General features: G+C 37.7%; 1 protein-coding gene across 7 annotated transcripts in view; it reads right to left on the reverse strand.

Moving 5' to 3' along the window:
• Positions 1-19,145, reverse strand: part of KLHL2 (kelch like family member 2) — a 115,067-nt gene that overhangs the window by 28,516 nt on the left and 67,406 nt on the right. For all 7 annotated transcript variants that reach the window (XM_060147828.1, XM_060147831.1, XM_060147830.1 and 4 more), the window contains one exon: positions 15,322-15,484. In XM_060147828.1, the coding sequence (XP_060003811.1) occupies positions 15,322-15,484 (163 nt within the window). The remainder of the gene's footprint in view (positions 1-15,321; positions 15,485-19,145) is intronic.

The raw sequence follows: 19,145 nt of genomic DNA on the forward strand, positions 1-19,145 counted from the left end.
GCCTAATACTTGTCACAAAGCTGAGATAAGAAATTCTTCCTTTTTGCTAAATAAATTCTTATTCAGATTACTGTGTCTCAGTAAGGTACAGTAAAAATCAGCAGCTACTGCACATTGGCAGCTACTGAACATTGGCAATAAATATACACACTTTGAAATATACACACTCTGAATTACCTAAAATGTAATGCTACAGGACAGAACATCTCAGAGTCTAGTCTGTTTCCTGTACTCTTATCCAGGGTTAGTTCCCAGATTCACAACCTCCTCTCTATCTTCACTACCCTAGTTCTCACTGTTACCAACCTCAACTACTCTTTCTAGTCCTCTCACCCACATGTTGACAGATTATTCTGTTTATAGCACACAGCTAGCATCGTGGTATTAGTGATTTGCCTCTACTAGTTTACCCTGGCACTGAGTAAAGCCAACCAGTAATTATACTGGCATTTGATAATCAGTTCCTTCTCTCTCAGCAAACCCCATAACTGCAACAGAGCATGATTCCCAGTCGTATGGACTATGCCGTGGATATGCAACATACGTTGAACACATATTTGTACATATATAATGTACATTGGCATTCTTCCTTATATATAAGGAATCTCTTCACTCTGTAGAGCAGTTTAACTTTGCTGTTTGCTTCCCTCCTGCAAATAAAATAAGCATATCAAGAAATGAGAGATAGTCTCTAAGATCTGTCACACCAGGTCTAAAGGGCTCAGGTCCCTCATCCCAAATGAAGTGAACAATACAAATCCAAAGTTCTGCGTGTTCTGTTTTGTACCCTGTGATAAGGTACAAAGTAGTCTTTATATTTGATTTCTACACAACAAGTACCTTTTTGATCAAAATTAAATGCTGCAAGGGGCTCCTATAATTCCTCTATACTCCATCCAGTGCAGAATCTATCTGAGAAGTGACGTTAAGTGCATGGATACAACAACAGTATTTTAGACCCACAAACAGCTTACCCCTGAGAGACAAAATGTCTGGGGGAAAATAAAGATATCTCTAGTCTTCATTTTCTTAATTAATAAAACGACAGTGTTAGACTAGATAACTGCTAAGGTTCCCAACTAGTGCTAATACTCCATGAGTCTTTCATTCTGAATACTATTAGTCTCTAAGGGAAAAAAAATTCATATATATATCTCCAGCAGTTCCATTAACACAGACAGTTTGGTGAAACCTGAAAAGAGCTAACTCACCTCAGCTAGAAAAACTGTCAACAAAGCAGAACAGAGAAACTGCATGTAGTTTGTTAGGACATAAATGAAGACCATAATAAGTTTAAGAATATAAAAATGATTAATTCTTTTAAGAAGTGTCATTTAAGTCAGCTTAAATTCAATCAAGAAGTGATGTACATCAAATGCTTTCACAGTTCTGCAAAGGAAGAAATCTTCTGTATCAGTAAATTAACATTGAGACAGACCCTCGAATAAGCGGCATCTATTCTTTAGTATGCATATCACAAAGTCAAGACTGGTAATACCATTATTAGAACCACTCTTTCAAGTTTCCTTCAAGAGGGCAGATTTCAAAATCATGAGCTTATTTTGACAGATGTTTACGCCAAGCAGTGATTCCTAGCCTAAATTACAGAAGGGTGGGCAAATGACTGAAGTAAACTGACTGCAGAAGAAAATGTTATGGGACCAGCTCTCAGAGAGGATAAGGCATAATCTAGATATACCAAATTTGGGTGCGACTTGACTACTACTGGCCTATAAACTCCTTTGAAGCAGGGGTTAAATCGTATTGAGGCTGTCATCACCCACAGCAGTTTGGCACATAAAGAGTGTAGCTCTGAAAGGACTGACCACTGGGTCTAAGCTGAGCAGCCAAGAGATGACTGGGAGAACTGGAACCAGAGAACACATATTTATGAAGAAATACAAGAGCACGAGAAGGCAGGAATATGGTCAGCGCAAAGGTTGAAACCTTGGGAGTTCCAAATACCAACAAGGTTCAACATGCCCTAGAGTTGTGCTCTAAGGTGGCAAATGGGTTTATGGAAGGAAGACAGTAGTCTCAAGGAGGTAGGAAGAGGGAGGCTCAAGGGAGACAACAGTATAGATTTGAAGTTGCTGATGACAAGAGAAACAAAGTACAGAGGGAAAAGACAATACAGGTGTCAGACTTAGTATGATTGGAGGCCTGGAGTCCTAGAGAGCGTACTGCAGACTGACAGAAAGTGCAGAACCGAGGACAGTGACAGAACAACAGTCTGGAAGTCTACCCTCCTACCCACCTGGTGAGTCGGAGGGGAGTGCCCCTTAAAGAAGTTTGCCCCCAACATGCAGGTATGGGACAAAGCAAAGTTTCATTTAAGACAAAGGGAGAGGGTACACACAAGAAAACAGCTGGGCATATAAAAATGTTTGATCAGTGTCCAAGCATGGTGGGAAGGCTAAAGTAGGGCATTATGGGGTGCCTGGACAGGCCTAGGATATATAAACAGATAATAGGGTTAAGAGCAAGAAGAGAACAGGAAATAAACTGAAAGCATGTCAGTGACCTGAGGACTTCTTCACAGGTAGTCCTGTTACTGAGGAATGTCAGGTCCCTCAGAGTTTCAGCTAGAGCACTGGTTTGAATATGATACTAAAAATTTCCCCAAAGGTCAGTTAGAACCAATATTAAGCAGCTTCTCAAATTTTTAATGCGGGGAGTGGTGAGATGTAGGAATGACTAAGAATCGGGAATTTACTCTTTCCCTTAAATTTGTTAGAAATTCTCACAATTCAACCACGGTAACTTTTGTTTATCAACAAGGAAGGTTGAATAAAATTCTTATTTCAAGTTAAAAATCTAACTTCCAAAAGAATTTTTTGCTGGGACTATAAAAATGCACCTGAAGTCATAAGTTCAGTTTTTATCTCCTCTATATTTTTAGTTCAGCAAAAATGCTCAAAACAAAGGTCTTAATGATTTGGGAAATGAGTAAAACATGAACACCAATCAAAACACAAGTCCATAAACCAGCATTCTCCAAACAAGTCCATATTCTTGGCATAGGTGTGAAATTTTGGGTTTTTAGGTATAGAGCAAAAATAATTTCACACAGCTTTTCTGCTAAGAAAACAATTACTCAAGAGCATAAGAAAGGCTGATTACAGTCCAGAACACCAGGTCTCAACATGCAGGTCATTTTGCCTGACTGGTCTGGTGGCCCTCAGTGGTCCATGGTTTGAGGCTGCTACGACCCTGGAAAAGCAGAGTGGGCCAGGGGGGAAGGGCTGTGACTGAAGCAATGGGAGGGGGTCACCAGAATGGGCAGTGCAGACTCTCCCCCAGTGCTGAGACCTCCGACCTTTCCCACTAGGTTTCCCATATTTTTACTTTTCCTAAAGATGCTGATATATGAAAAATGAACACGAGTTCATAGAAGAGATTCCCATGGACCATTTTAATTCTTTCATTACACCTGTACAATTTAATTCAATTATAATGAATAAGACACAGCTCATTTCCAATCTGCAAGAGAAAGGAATGAAGCAGATCTTCTGCCCAGAAGCTCTGGTGAGTTTTCAGAGGATAAGGAGCGCTCCAGTCTCTTAAGCGCAGTCACACTTAGGATCAGGATGTACCCTGAGGTTATGCAGCTTTCTTCCCTTTACCCTCTCTCTCCCTCAGCCCCTCTTTCTCCTCCCTGCTTCTTTCCATGTACATATGTACTTATGTATTTAATAACTCTTCTATTGCTCCTTATTTCTTCCTTTTCTTCTTTCTTGCCTGTATGTCACACAGCCCACTTATAAGCCCACTGCCTAGGATGGGGGAAAAAAGTTAAGATATTAAATTCTTCTATTAATATTGTTCTGGGAATATCTTCAGTCTCCTAGATTTATTTATATGCTCAAATTTGAACTTGAAAGTAATTTAGGAGTTTGGGTAGGGCTTCTGGACACAAAAAATGTTTGAATTGTAGAAATAAAGGAGGGAGGGACTGAAAAACAATGATTTATTATGGCATAAAAAGAGAACTCTAAGTATATTCCTGTGTTGACTCCCTACCTCCCCACCTCCTGTTTGCTTAAGATATAAACAACATCATATATTTTCACTATGAAAAACAACTATTTTACTTTAGTATTATACTGGATTATTTATTTTAGAAAGTTTGTGGCAACTAGTTAACAATACCCCAAAGTTATGGAAATAGCTTGATTATACGAAGTTGGTCACTGCAATTTTATTTCTTTAAAATTATAAGGATGAAATATGTATATGAAATAATATTACTGAATTGCTTCAAAATAATATTGGAGAGGGCGCTTTCAAGATGGCAGAGGAGTAAGACGTGGATATCACCTTGCTCCTCACAAATACAACAAAACTACATCTACATGTGGAACAACTCCTACAGAACATGTAGTGAATGCTGGCAGAAGCCCTCAGACTTGCCAAAAGGGTCTTGGTACTGTGGCCCGGTGTCAGGCCTGAGCCTCTGAGGTGGGAGAGTCGAGTTCAGGACATTGGTCCGCCAGAGACTCCCCGGCCCCACATAATATCAAATGACAAGAGCTCTCCCAGAGATCTCCATCTCAACGCTAAGACCCAGCTCCACTCAATGACCACCAAGTTACAGTGCTGGATTCCTTATGCCAAACAACTAGCAAGACAGGAACACAAGCACACCCGTTAGCACAGAGGCTGCCTAAAATCATAATAAGGTCACAAACACCCCAAAACACACCACCGGACATGGTCCTGCCCACCAGAAGGAAAAGATCCACCAGAACACAGGCACCAGGCCCCTGCACCAGGAAGCCTACACAACCCACTGAAACAAACTTACCCACTGGACGCAGATAACAAAAACGACAGGAACTAGGACCCTGCAGCCAGCAAAAAGGAGAACCCAAACACAGTAAGTTAAGCAAAATGAGAAACACACAGCAGATGAAGGAGCAAGATAAAAACCCACCAGACCAAACAATGAAGAGGAAGTATGCAGTCTACCTGAAAAACAATTCAGAGTAATGATAGTAAAGATGATCCAAAATCTTGGAAATAGAATGGAGAAAATACAAGAAACGTTTAATAAGGACCTAGAAGAACTAAAGAGCAAACAAACAATGATGAACAACACAATAAATGAAATTAAAAATCCTCTAGAAGGAATCAATAGCAGAATAACTGAGGCAGAGGATGGGATAAGAGACCTGGAAGATAAAATAGTGAAAATAACTACTGCAGAACAGAATAAAGAAAAAAGAATGAAAAGAATTAAGGACAATCTCAGAGACCTCTGGGACAACATTAAACGCACCAACATTCGAATTACAGGGGTCCCAGAAGAAGAAGAGAAAAAAAAAAGGGACTGAGAAAATATCTGAAGAGATTACACTTGAAAACTTCCCTAATATGGGAAAGGAAATAGTCAATGAAGTCCAGGAAACACAGAGGGTCCCAAACAGGATAAATCCAAGGAGAAACATGCCAAGACACATATTAATCAAACATTCAAATATTAAATACAAAGAAAAAATATTAAAAGCAGCAAGGGAAAAGCAACAATTAACATACAAGGGAATCCACATAAGGATTCCCATAAGGTTAGCAGCTAATCTTTCAGCAGAAACTCTGCAAACCAGAAGGGACTGGCAGGACATATTTAAAGTGATGACAGGGAAAAATGTACAACCAACATTACTCCACCCAGCAAGGATCTCATTCAGATTCGACGGAGAAATTAAAACCTTTACAGATAAGCAAAAGTTAAGAGAATTCAGCACCACCAAACCAGCTCTACAACAAATGCTAAAGGAACTTCTCTAGGCAGGAAACGTAAGAGAAGGAAAAGACCTACAATAACAAACCCAAAACAATAAAGAAAATGGTAATAGGAAAATACATATTGATGACTAACTTAAATGTAAATGGATTAAATGCTCCCACCAAAAGACACATATTGGCTGAATGGATACAAAAACAAGACCCATATATATGCTGTCTACAAGAGACCCTCTTCAGACCTAGGGACACATACAGACTGAAAGTGAGGGGATGGAAAAAGGTATTCCTGGCAAATGGAAATCAAAAGAAAGCTGGAGTAGCAATTCTCATATTAGATAAAATAGACTTTAAAATAGAGAATGTTACAAGAGATAAGGAAGGACACTACATAATGATCAAGGGATCAATCCAAGAAGAAGATATAACAATTATATATATATTATATAACCCAGTATAGGAGCACCTCAATACATAAGGCAACTGCTAACAGCTATAAAGAGGAAATCAACAGTAACAGAATAATAGTGGGGGACTTTAACACCTCACTTATACCAATGAACAGATCATTGAAACAGAAAATTAATAAGGAAACAGAATATTTAAATGATACAATAGACCAGATAGATTTAATTGATATTTATAGGACATTCCATCCAAAAACAGCAGATTACACTTTCTTCTCAAGTGCGCATGGAACATCCTCCAGGAGAGATCACATCTTGGGTCACAAATCAAGCCTCAGTAAATTTAAGAAAATTGAAGAAAACTGAAATCATATCAAGCATCTTTTCTGACCACAATGCTATGAGATTAGAAATGAATTACAGAGGAAAAAACGTAAAAAACACAAACAAACAGAGGCTAAACAGTATGTTACTAACTAACCAAGAGATCACTGAAGAAATCAAAGAGGAAATCAAAATATACCTAAGGACAAATGACAATGAAAACACGACGATTCAAAACCTATGGGATGCAGCAAAAGCAATTCAAAGAGGGAAGTTTATAGCTATACAAGCCTACCTCAAGAAACAAGAAAAATCTGAAACAAACAATCTAACCTTACACCTAAAGGAACTAGAGAAAGAAGAACAAACAAAACCCAAAGTTAGCAGAAGGAAAGAAATCATAAATTTCAGAGCACAAATAAATGAAATAGAAACAAAGAAAACAATAGCAAAGATCAATAAAACTAAAAGCTGGTTCTTTGAGAACATAAACAAAATTGATAAACCTTTAGCCAGACTCATCAAGAAAAAAAGGGAGGGCTTCCCTGGTGGCACAGTGGTTGAGAGTCCACCTGCCGATGCAGGGGACACGGGTTCGTGCCCTGGTCCAGGAAGATCCCACATGCCGCAGAGTGGCTGGGTCCGTGAGCCTTGGCCGCTGAGCCTGTGCGTCCGGAGCCTGTGCTCCGCAACACGAGAGGCCACAACAGTGAGAGGCCCACGTACCGCAAAAAAAAAAAAAAAAAAAAGCAAAAAAGGGAGAAAACTCAAATCAATAGAATTAGAATTGAAAAAGGAGAAGTAACAACTGACACTACAGAAATACAAAGGATCATGAGAGATTACTACAAGCAACTATATGCCAATAAAATGGAAAACCTGGAAGAAATGGACACATTCTTAAAAAGCACAACCTTCTGAAACGGAACTAGGAAGAAATAGAAAATATAACCAGACCAATCACAAGCACTGAATTTGAAACTGTCATTAAAAATCTTCCAACAAACGAAAGCCCAGGACCAAATGGCTTCACAGGCGAATTCTATCAAATATTTAGAGAAGAGCTAACACCTATCCTTCCCAAACTCTTCCAAAATATAGCAGCAGGAGGAACACTCCCTAACTCATTCTAGGGGCCACCATCACCCTGATACAAAAACCAGAGAAAGATGCCACAAAGAAAGAAAACTACAGGCCAATATCACTGATGAACATAGATGCAAAAATCCTCAACAAAATACTAGCAAACAGAATCCAACAGCACATTAAAAGGATCATACACCATGATCAAGTGGGGTTAATTCGAGGAATGCAAGGATTCTTCAACATACGCAAATCTATCAATGTGATAAACCATATTAACAAATTGAAGGAGAAAAACCATATGATCATCTCAATAGATGCAGAGAAAGGTTTTGACAAAATTCAACACCCATTTATGATAAAAACCCTGCAGAAAGTAGGCATAGAGGGAACTTTCCTCAACTTAATAAAGGCCATATATGACAAGCCCACAGCAAACATCATCCTCAATGCTGAAAAACTGAAAGCATTTCCACTAAGATCAGGAACAAGACAAGGTTGCCCACTCTCACCACTCTTATTCAACGTAGTTTTGGAAGTTTTAGCCACAGCAATCAGAGAAGAAAAGGAAATAAAAGGAATCCAAATCGGAAAAGAAGAAGTAAAGCTGTCACTGTTTGCAGATGACATGATAGTATACATAGAGAATCCTAAAGATGCTACCAGAAAACTACTAGAGCTAATCAATGAATTTGGTAAAGTAGCAGGATACAAAATTAATGCACAGAAATCTCTTGCATTCCTATACACTAATGATGAAAAATCTGAAAGAGAAATTAAGGAAACACTCCCATTTACCATTGCAACAAAAAGAATAAAATACCTAGGAATAACCCTACCTAGGGAGACAAAAGACTTGTATGCAGAAAACTATTAGACACTGATGAAAGAAATTAAAGATAATACCAACAGATGGGGAGATATACCATGTTCTTGGATTGGAAGAATCCACATTGTGAATATGACTCTACTACCCAAAGCAATCTATAGATTCAATGCAATCCCTATCAAACTACCACTGGCATTTTTCACAGAACTAGAACAAAAAATTTCACAATTTGTATGGAAACACAAAAGACCCCGAATAGCCAAAGCAATCTTGAGAACGAAAAAAGGAGCTGGAGGAATCAGGCTCCCTGACTTCAGACTATACTACAAAGCTACAGTAATCAAGACAGTATGGTACTGGCACAAAAACAGAAAGATAGATCAATGGAACAGGATAGAAAGCCCAGAGATAAACCCACGCACATATGGACACCTTATCTTTGATAAAGGTGGCAGGAATGTACAGTGGAGAAAGGACAGCCTCTTCAATAAGTGGTGCTGGGAAAACTGGACAGGTACATGTAAAAGTATGAGATTAGATCACTCCCTAACACCATACAAAAATAAGCTCAAAATGGATTAAAGACCTAAATGTAAGGCCAGAAACTATCAAACTCTTAGAGGAAAACATAGGCAGAACACTCCATGACATAAATCACAGCAAGATCCTTTCTGACTCACCTCCTAGAGGAATGGAAATAAAACCAAAAATAAACAAATGGGACCTAATGAAACTTCAAAGCTTTTTCACAGCAAAGGAAACCATAAACAAGACCAAAAGACAACCCTCAGAATGGGAGAAAATATTTGCAAATGAAGCAACCGACAAAGGATTAATCTCCAAAATTTACAAGCAGCTCATGCAGCTCAATAACAAAAAAACAAACAACCCAAGCCAAAAATGGGCAGAAGACCTAAATAGACATTTCTCCAAAGAAGATATACAGACTGCCAACAAACACATGAAAGAATGCTCAACATCATTAATCATTAGAGAAATGCAAATCAAAACTACAATGAGATATCATCTCACACCAGTCAGAATGGCCATCATCAAAAAATCTAGAAACAATAAATGCTGGAGAGGGTGTGGAGAAAAGGGAACACTCTTGCACTGCTGGTGGGAATGTGAATTGGTTCAGCCACTATGGAGAACAGTATGGAGGTTCCTTAAAAAACTACAAATAGAACTACCATACGACCCAGCAATCCCACTACTGGGCATATACCCTGAGAAAACCAAAATCCAAAAAGAGGCATGTACCAAAATGTTCCTTGGAGCTCTATTTACAATAGCCCGGAGATGGAAACAACCTAAGTGCCCATCATCGGATGAATGGATAAAGAAGATGTGGCACATATATACAATGGAATATTACTCAGCCATAAAAAGAAACGAAATTGAGCTATTTGTAATGAGGTGGATAGACCTAGAGTCTGTCATACAGAGTGAAGTAAGTCAGAAAGAAAAAGACAAATACCGTATGCTAACACATATATATGGAATTTAAGAAAAAAAAAATGTCATGAAGAACCTAGGGGTAAGGCAGGAATAAAGACGCAGACCTACTAGAGAACGGACTTGAGGTTATGGGGAGGGGGAAGGGTGAGCTGTGACAGGGCGAGAGAGAGTCATGGACATATACACACTAACAAACGTAGTAAGGTAGATAGCTAGTGGGAAGCAGCCGCATGGCACAGGGATATTGGCTCGGTGCTTTGTGACAGCCTGGAGGGGTGGCATAGGGAGGGTGGGAGGGAGGGAGACGCAAGAGGGAAGACATATGGGAACATATGTATATGTATAACTGATTCACTTTGTTATAAAGCAGAAACTAAAACACCATTGTAAAGCAATTAAACCCCAATAAAGATGTTAAAAAAATAAAATAAAATAAAATAAAATAAAATAAAAACATTATCCCAAGGGAAAAAAAAAAATCTTCCAACAAACAAAAGCACAGGACCAAATGGCTTCACAGGCGAATTCTATCAAATATTTAGAGAAGAGCTAACACCTATCCTTCCCAAACTCTTCCAAAATATAGCAGCAGGAGGAACACTCCCTAACTCATTCTAGGGGCCACCATCACCCTGATACAAAAACCAGAGAAAGATGCCACAAAGAAAGAAAACTACAGGCCAATATCACTGATGAACATAGATGCAAAAATCCTCAACAAAATACTAGCAAACAGAATCCAACAGCACATTAAAAGGATCATACACCATCATGAAGTGGGGTTTATCCCAGGAACGCAAGGTTTCTTCAATATACACAAATCAATCAATGTGATACACCACATTAACAAACTGAAGGAGAAAAACCATATGATCATGTCAAAAGATGCAGAAAAAGCTTTCGACAAATTTCAACACTCATTTATGATAAAAGCCCTCTGGAAAGTAGGCATAGAGGGAACTTACCTCAACGTAATAAAGGCCATATATGACAAACCCACAGCCAACATCCTTCTCAATGGTGAAAAATTGAAAGCATTTCCACTAAGATCAGGAACAAGACAAGGTTGCCCATTCTCACCACTATTATTCAACATAGTTTTGGAAGTTTCATCCACAGCAATCAGAGAAGAAAAGGAAATAAAAGGAATCCAAATTGGAAAAGAAGAAGTAAAACTGTCACTGTTTGCAGATGATATGATACTATACATAGAGAACCCTAAAGAAGCTACCAGAAAACTGCTAGAGCTAAACAATGAATTTGGTAGAGTAGCCAGATATAAAATTAATGCACAGAAATCTCTTGCATTCCTATACACTAATGATGAAAAATTAAAAGAGAAATTAAGGAAACACTCCCATTTACCATTGGAACAAAAAGAATAAAATACCTAGGAATACACCTACCTAAGGAGACAAAAGACCTGTATGCAGAAAACTATAAGACACTGATGAAAGAAATTAAAGATGATACATATAGATGGAGAGATACACCATGTTCTTGGATTGGAAGAATCAACATTGTGGAAATGACTGTACTATCCAAAGCAATCTACGTATTCAATGCAATCCCTATCGAACTACCAAAGACATTTTTCACAGTACTAGAACAAAAAATTTTACAATTTGTATGGAAACACAAAAGACCCTGAAGAGACCAAGCCATCTTGAGAAAGAAAAACAGACCTGGAGGAATCAGGCTCCTGGACTTCAGACTATACTACAAAGCTACAGTAATCAAGACAATATGGTACTGGCACAAAAACAGAAATATATATCAATGGAACAGGATAGAAAGCCCAGCGATAAACCGATGCACATATGGTCACCTTATCTTTGATAAAGGAGGCAAGAATATACAATGGAGAAAAGATAGTCTCTTCAGTAAGTGGTGCTGGGAAAACTGGAGAGCTACATGTAAAAGAATAAAATTAGAACACTCCCTAACACCACACACAAAAATAAATTCAAAATGGATTAAAGACCTAAATATAAGGCCAGACATTACAAAACTCTTAGAGGAAAACACAGGCAGAACACTCCATGACATATATCACAGCAAGATCCTTTATGACCCACCTCCTAGAGAAATGGAAATAAATACAAAAATAAACAAATGGGACCTAATGAAATTTAAAAGCTTTTGAACAGCAAAGGAAACCATAAACAAGACAAAAAGAGAACCCTCAGAATGGGAGGAAATATTTGCAAACGAAGCAACTGACAAAGGATTAATCTCCAAAATATACAAGCAGCTCATGAAGCTCAATATCAAAACAACAAACAACCCAATCAAAAAAGGGCAGAAGGGCTTCCCTGGTGGCGCAGTGGTTGAGAGTCCACCTGCCGATGCAGGGGACACGGGTTCGTGCCCCGGTCTGGGAAGATCCCACATGCTGCGGAGCAGCTAGGCCCGTGGGCCATGGCCGCCGAGCCTTCACGTCTGGAGCCTGCGCTCTGCAACGGGAGAGGCCACAACAGTGAGAGGCCCATGTACCGCAAAAAAAAAAAAAAAAAAAAAAGGCAGAAGACCTAAATAGACATTTTCTCAAAGAAGATATACATATTGCCAACAAACACATGAAAGGATGCTCAACATCACTAATCATTAGAGAAATGCAAATCAAAACTACAATGAGGTATTACTTCACACCAGTCAGAATGGCCATCATCAAAAAACCTACAAACAATAAATGCTGGAGAGGGTGTGGAGAAAAGGAAACCCTCTTGCCCTGTTGGTGGGAATGTAAGTTGATACAGCCACTATGGAGAACGGTATGGAGGTTCCTCAAAAAAATAAAAATAGAACTACTATACGACCCAGCAATCCCACTACTGGGCATATACCCTGAGAAAACCATAATTCAAAAAGAGGCATGTACCACAATGTTCATTGCAGCTCTATTTACAACAGCCAGGACATGGAAACAACCTAAGTGTCCATCGACAGATGAATGGATAAAGAAGATGTGGCACATATATACAATGGAATATTACTCAGCTATAAAAAGAAATGAAATTGAGTTATTTGTAGTGAGGTGGATGGACCTAGAGACTGTCATACGGAGGAAGTAAGTCAAAGAGAAAAACGAATACCACATGCTAACCCATATATATGGAATCTAAAGAAAAAAAAAAGGTTCTGAAGAACCTAGGGGCAGGACAGGAATAAAGACGCAGACATAGAGAATGGACTTGAGGACACAGGAATGGGGAAGGGTAAGCAGGGACGAAGTGAGAGAGTGGCATGGACATATATACACTACCAAATGTAAAACAGATAGCTAGTGGGAAGCAGCCACCTAGCACAGGGAGATCAGCTCGGTGCTTTGTGTCCACCTAGAGGGGCAGGATAGGGAAGGTGTGAGGGAGATGCAAGAGGGAGAAGATATGGGGATTTATGTATATGTATAGCTGATTCACTTTGTTATAAGGCAGAAACTAACACACCATTGGAAAGCAATTATACTCCAATAAAGATGTTTAAAAAAAATAATAATATTGCACAAGAGGATACAAAAATTCATGAAGCTGTAGATGTATGATTTGCATACTTTTTTATATGTCCATTAGACTTTATTAAAAAGTTTACATATAAAAAATAATAACAGAGGAGTAGAAGTTTAGAAGGGTGTAGTTAAAACAAAATTATCCATGAATTGACAACTCATGGTGAGGTGGGTGGTGAGTACTATTCTATTTTTGTATGTGTTGCAACTTTTCATAATAAAAGATGCTATAAAATGTTACTTTAGAAACTTGAGCAACTGTAAGATTCAGATGCATGGTATAAAAGCAGTATATCTTTTAAATAAGACTTTGATTTAAGGTTTAGTGCATTAAAAATGAAAAATCAAATTTTCTTTGCAATTTTGTTGAAACTGACAATTTTTCCACAAAAAATTCTTGTCATAATTATGAAGGAAGACTCTATAAACTACGATGTATAGGTGTAGTAATTCTTGTGGAAAATTGTTCACATTTTGTCATATACTACAATAAATTTATGATTGTAAAGAAGAGAAAGAAATAATAAAATCTGTCTCCTAAAGACACAGTCAATAAGTTGGTTCTGATATGAGTGAAACTAATAGTTCTAGTATATCATAACTATGTATGGACATGTTCTGCATTAATTCTATTTTATTCATTCCCTCTTTATCTCTTAAGATTCAGTAATATTTATCAAGTACCGTGAGATAACCAGCAGCCCTAGAGAGATATATTAAATGCAGATTACATATTATATGCATTCCCCAACTTACAGAAGGGTTATGTTCTAAAAGTTTTTCTGTAAATAAGCATTTTGGGACTCATATCACATTTTCCCACTGAAACAATTTTATAAAAGGTAGTTAGGTCAATCAGGCCACCCCACAGAAATCTATAAAGTTCAAACTTACTGGACCTATTACATTTTACTGCAGCGCTGTGGGCTTTTTTTTTTTCCAACTAACCACCTTGTACGACTACTTCTTTGATAAATGCAATAGGGATTCTAGGAATACTTCTCTTGTCAGAGGCTCTGTGTACACATACACACACACCCCTTACCTGGGTCTATGTGCCAAAATGTTCCTTAGTTATCAGAGTATGCAGAGTGGAGCAGAGTTTAGATGAGGGGCTCTTGCATTTGAAGGCTGCAGGAAGTTGGAGTTCTAGAGCTTACTAAGGGGCAGTAGTCTTGGGAGGTTCTATGGTAACTGTTCCTACTGGGTGTCACAGATATAGGGCAGAGATGGGGGATTATAACTTTCACCAGGTTTATCTTCTAGAAAATCGTTTTTTAAAAAATTAGACACTTCCTAATAATCACTTTTAATATGAATTTTTAAATGTTTATAAACTCAGAGCAAAATAAATTGTAGGTTACTTTTATGTACTTTAGCTGCATCCTAAGCTATAACAATAATCTCTTCTCCCTGACTGGACAGACACAGGCCTCCCTCCACCCACCACAGGGAGAGGATGCCAGCAGGAGGTCCTGGAAATGAGTGTTTAATCTAAGGAGAGGGATGCCTCTATTTGGGATCAACTTTTCTACCCCACTCCAAGGCAACTAGGTTTCTTTGCTTTGAATATTTTTATGCCACAGAATGTTTCCTTGGATACAAGAAAAAGGTGTAAAAAGCCACAGAGATAAAATGACTTAATTTCATATGTAAACACTTTCTTATATGCCTATTAATTTGATAATTTGAAAGAAAAATACATAGAGATTCAATATTTACATAAAACTACTAGGCCTAATACCACATACAGTTTCTTCTTTTTTCTTTTAAATTCAGAACTCCATGAACATGCTTCAATTATGCAGTGCTACCATACCATTATAAGATTGTAAATGTATTTTTATAAAGTCCAGGTCCATAAATATGACACAACTTTCCAGATTCACTATAGAATCATATCAGAAATCAAGAGTTGCAGATTCTTCCCTGTCTCAATCTCAGCCGACGTTTATTCCACTTGCCTGCATAGGTGTTGGCCTTGTTCAGGAGGTCTGTGCATGCGTGCATATCAGCGAAAGCCCGGATTCCTAAGCAGTTGACAGGGTGAAGCTGAGATTCCAAAAATTCACAGCAAGTCTTCTTCACATCCTGTAACTGTAACAGACCAGCTGCTGGGAGAAGTACCTATAACACACAAGTAAGTATGGTTAGGCAACTGGCTAGGAAAAGTTTCACTGTTCACTGTGTCTATAGAGGGCTTAGGGGTCCAGCCACAGCTCAAGATCTGCATCCAGACCCCAGCATCCCAAAGAAGAGTAATGTAACAATTATTTGCAAAAAGGGTGATGCCTCCTTCCATTCCCCATAATTTCTATGGAATCTTTCAAAGATCTCTTCTTGTTCACAAGAATATAAGAGATATCAGATCATATTAGATTAATGATTCTTTTCATAAGCAGAAACAAAATGTTCCTTTGAATTTTAAAAACATAAATTATTAGGCTGTTAGGGGGTGCTATGGTTCAGTGAAAATGGTTTTCTTCCCTTAGTTCAAGCAGTCATGAGCTTCAGTGAATTTGTGGGGAAGGGGTGAGCACAGAGTAATATATGTCACAACAAAGCCTCATTCTGTTTTTCCACTGTCTCTGAGTAACACCACAAACTGCTTTCCTTAGGGGGATTTAAGGAAATTTAAAACTCCACAGTCTAACTACAATCAAACAGTTTCTCTGAAATGTAATGTATGTGCTACAACAACCCATAAAGAGTAATTGCCTAATAATAACTTTTTAATTTGTACTTTTATTTCAATAACTCCAAGAGATTTTGTATTAATTAGGTTATTCTTTGGGATTTAACCAGTATCTTTACTAGAAATACTACATCCAACACTACAACTGCTTTTCAAATAGGTCAATGATGGAAAAATTCTTCCTTGTAAGTGAATTAGTATGATGCTATGTAAAGGACCATATTTGAAAATCAAATTGGAAAACTTCCTAAAAAAAACTTCATAAAACTTCATAAAAAAGAAGTTTGCAAGTCCTTCTATAAAAGCCAAAGGGAAAAAAAAAACTATCAGAATAGTCAATTTAAGAAAAGGTCACATTGGCATATTAGAATAAAAAATAAATAAGATCTAAGTTCCTTCCAGAACTGACTTCCATATATGCCAAGCTGCAGCCCAAAGAGGAAAAGAGAAAAGAGATAGTAGTTTTGAATATCCTTTACAGTTTCCCTAAATGTATGTAGTAAGTCCTAAATGTGGAAGAGAAAGAGTGCATTCGTATCTTTCTGTAACACAAACTACTCTATTTTCTTAAAGGAACCACAGCAGCTTTAACTCTCAGATCTAAAGGCTGTGGGCCCGCATGTACACAATCAAATGGTTATGAAGCAAGGACCAAGAGGACAACTCTTTGTGTTTTAGTCCAACTCCAACAACTAATATTAGTTTTTTCTGAAAACAAGGAAACAGTACCTGGTGATAATGTCTTTTCCTTCTAAATTTAACAAAAATAAAGTGTAAATAATTCTGTTTATAGCAGAATCTTTTGTATAATATATATAGTGTGTTTCATTATGTTATGGGAATGAATCTCCGTGGAAGGCTTTAGTTGCTGACAATTTGCAAGTTGGAGTTTTTCTACACTGGTATAATTGTGCTCTGAAGTAACGTAAAGTACATTCCAAGATGCTTAACTGTGCAGCCATTTAATTCAGCAAATACATATAGTTAAGTGTTCTTCAGCATAAGATTCAATCTCTGTGAAATTTGCACAAATATCAGTAGTAATGATCACCCACCTAATCAGCATCTTCCCAGAGACAACAAAGTATAATACAGTAGTACTCAAATTGCTTCGTAATACGGAAAGACAGGGATCCTTGAGGGGGAAAGCAGCCAAGCAGAAGCAGGTTCACTCATGCATTGTTGGTGAGTGTGTACACTGGTTCAACCTCCATGAAGAGTAATTTGTCTACTTAATCAAAATTACAAATGCACATATCCTCCAACCCAGAAATTTAACCTACAGATACACTAACATATGCACAAAAGCTCACACACACAAGACATTCATTAGAGCATTATTGTGGGTAATAGCAGAAGTTAGAAAAAAGCCTAAATGTCCACCGTAAGGAGACTGGTTAAACACTGGTGATCATCCATTCGATGGAACACTGCAACCATTCAAAAGAATGAGGAAACTATATGAATGGGAAAATTTCTAAGATATATTCTTAAGGGAAAAAAATCAGCAATTGGTTCATACTATGCTGACATACACATACACACCCATATTTATATACATATCCATCTAAAAAAGCAGCTATATCAAATTTTTAAAAATTTATTTTGCTTCCTTGACTTCAACTTCATCGCTACCAAGTCTAGACCTACCCTATCAGGAGACTGAAATTCATAAAACTGTAGAATCCCAGATTTGGAAAGGATATGGCAAGTCATGTAGGCCAGAGATATAAAAGTTATTTTAACTGTAGGCCACATGGCTAGAGATTCACATATAATTTTTTATTGATGGCAATGATGGGTCAAGTGGTTCCATGCCTGGCAAACATATATTAAGTACACCTTAAATGTTAGTTACATGTGTAAAATGAATTTATTTATATTTTCCTTTTATCAGTAAATCCTTCAAAAATGCCTCAGCTTTATGATGTAATTTTACTAAGATTAAACTTCAATAGCTCATAATTATTAAATAATTATATATGCTTCAAAAACAATTAATAACTGGCCCAGGCTTACTAACATGATGAAAACAGGAAAGCAGCTGGGACCACACCAAATGCCCATATTACTCTATGTATCAGACAAGCAGCTAAAAAACCAAACAAACAAAACATGCTCAAATTACAGATGAACCATATCCCACAATCAGAATCAAACAGCTGGCGGCCTATGAGCTAGATGCCTTGGGATCAAGTCAAATCAAACCTCCTGATTTGTCTGATGAAGAAACCAAATCCTAGAGAGGCCAAAAGATCTGAACAAGTTGCACAGAGATAGTGATATAAAATTCACCAACTCTTTGGTCTCTTACTCTTTCCACTACCTTGAGCCCCACCTGTAGATGCAGAATGGAAGTGCTTGTCTAATTTCTAAATCTGCAATGTTGCTCTTTTCAGAAGAGTAATAAAGACGAAAATCACTTCAACCAAATTCATGCAGTTTGCTTCCGTTTACTGACTAATTACTGTGTCGGGCACTGTCTTAAGCACTTGACAGGCAACAACACCTCATTACCCCCATTAGACACAATGAATACAGAGGCTGGGAGAAGCAAGTAAGTTGCCCAAGGTCACAAACCTGGATGGGATGCTAGGAGAGAGGTATTAACCAAAGTGGGTATAATGCTTTTAGATGGCACAGACGAACATTCTCATGTTAATAGTTGGGAATACATCTTTAAAGTTACTATTTATTTTAATAAAATAAATTCTTAAGGAAATTTAAGCAAAAACTGAGTCATGAAGATAAAAACATTACGTATTTAATAGTATGAGCACTACAGAATATAGCAAATCATGAAGGTGGCACACAAATTACTGATTTGGGAGATCAGATTTAGTATCCTAATCTTTCAATATCGGATATCATTCTGGCTTCTGTGGTTTTTACATATCGCTGAAAAGGAAGATGTGCTTTTTAATCTGGGGGGATCATAACCCCATGGTTTATTTTCTACAAAGTGGATTAACTGTATAGTTAGTAACAAATGTGGGAAACACCTATATTATGAAGAGGTGGTTTCTTAATGTGCTATTCAGGTCACAAAAATATCTTGGGCATTATAATTAAGAGATCTGAAGAATAAATTTA

The sequence above is a fragment of the Lagenorhynchus albirostris genome, chromosome 4, assembly GCF_949774975.1.
Source record: "Lagenorhynchus albirostris chromosome 4, mLagAlb1.1, whole genome shotgun sequence".
In the NCBI taxonomy this organism is placed as follows: Eukaryota; Metazoa; Chordata; class Mammalia; order Artiodactyla; family Delphinidae; genus Lagenorhynchus; species Lagenorhynchus albirostris.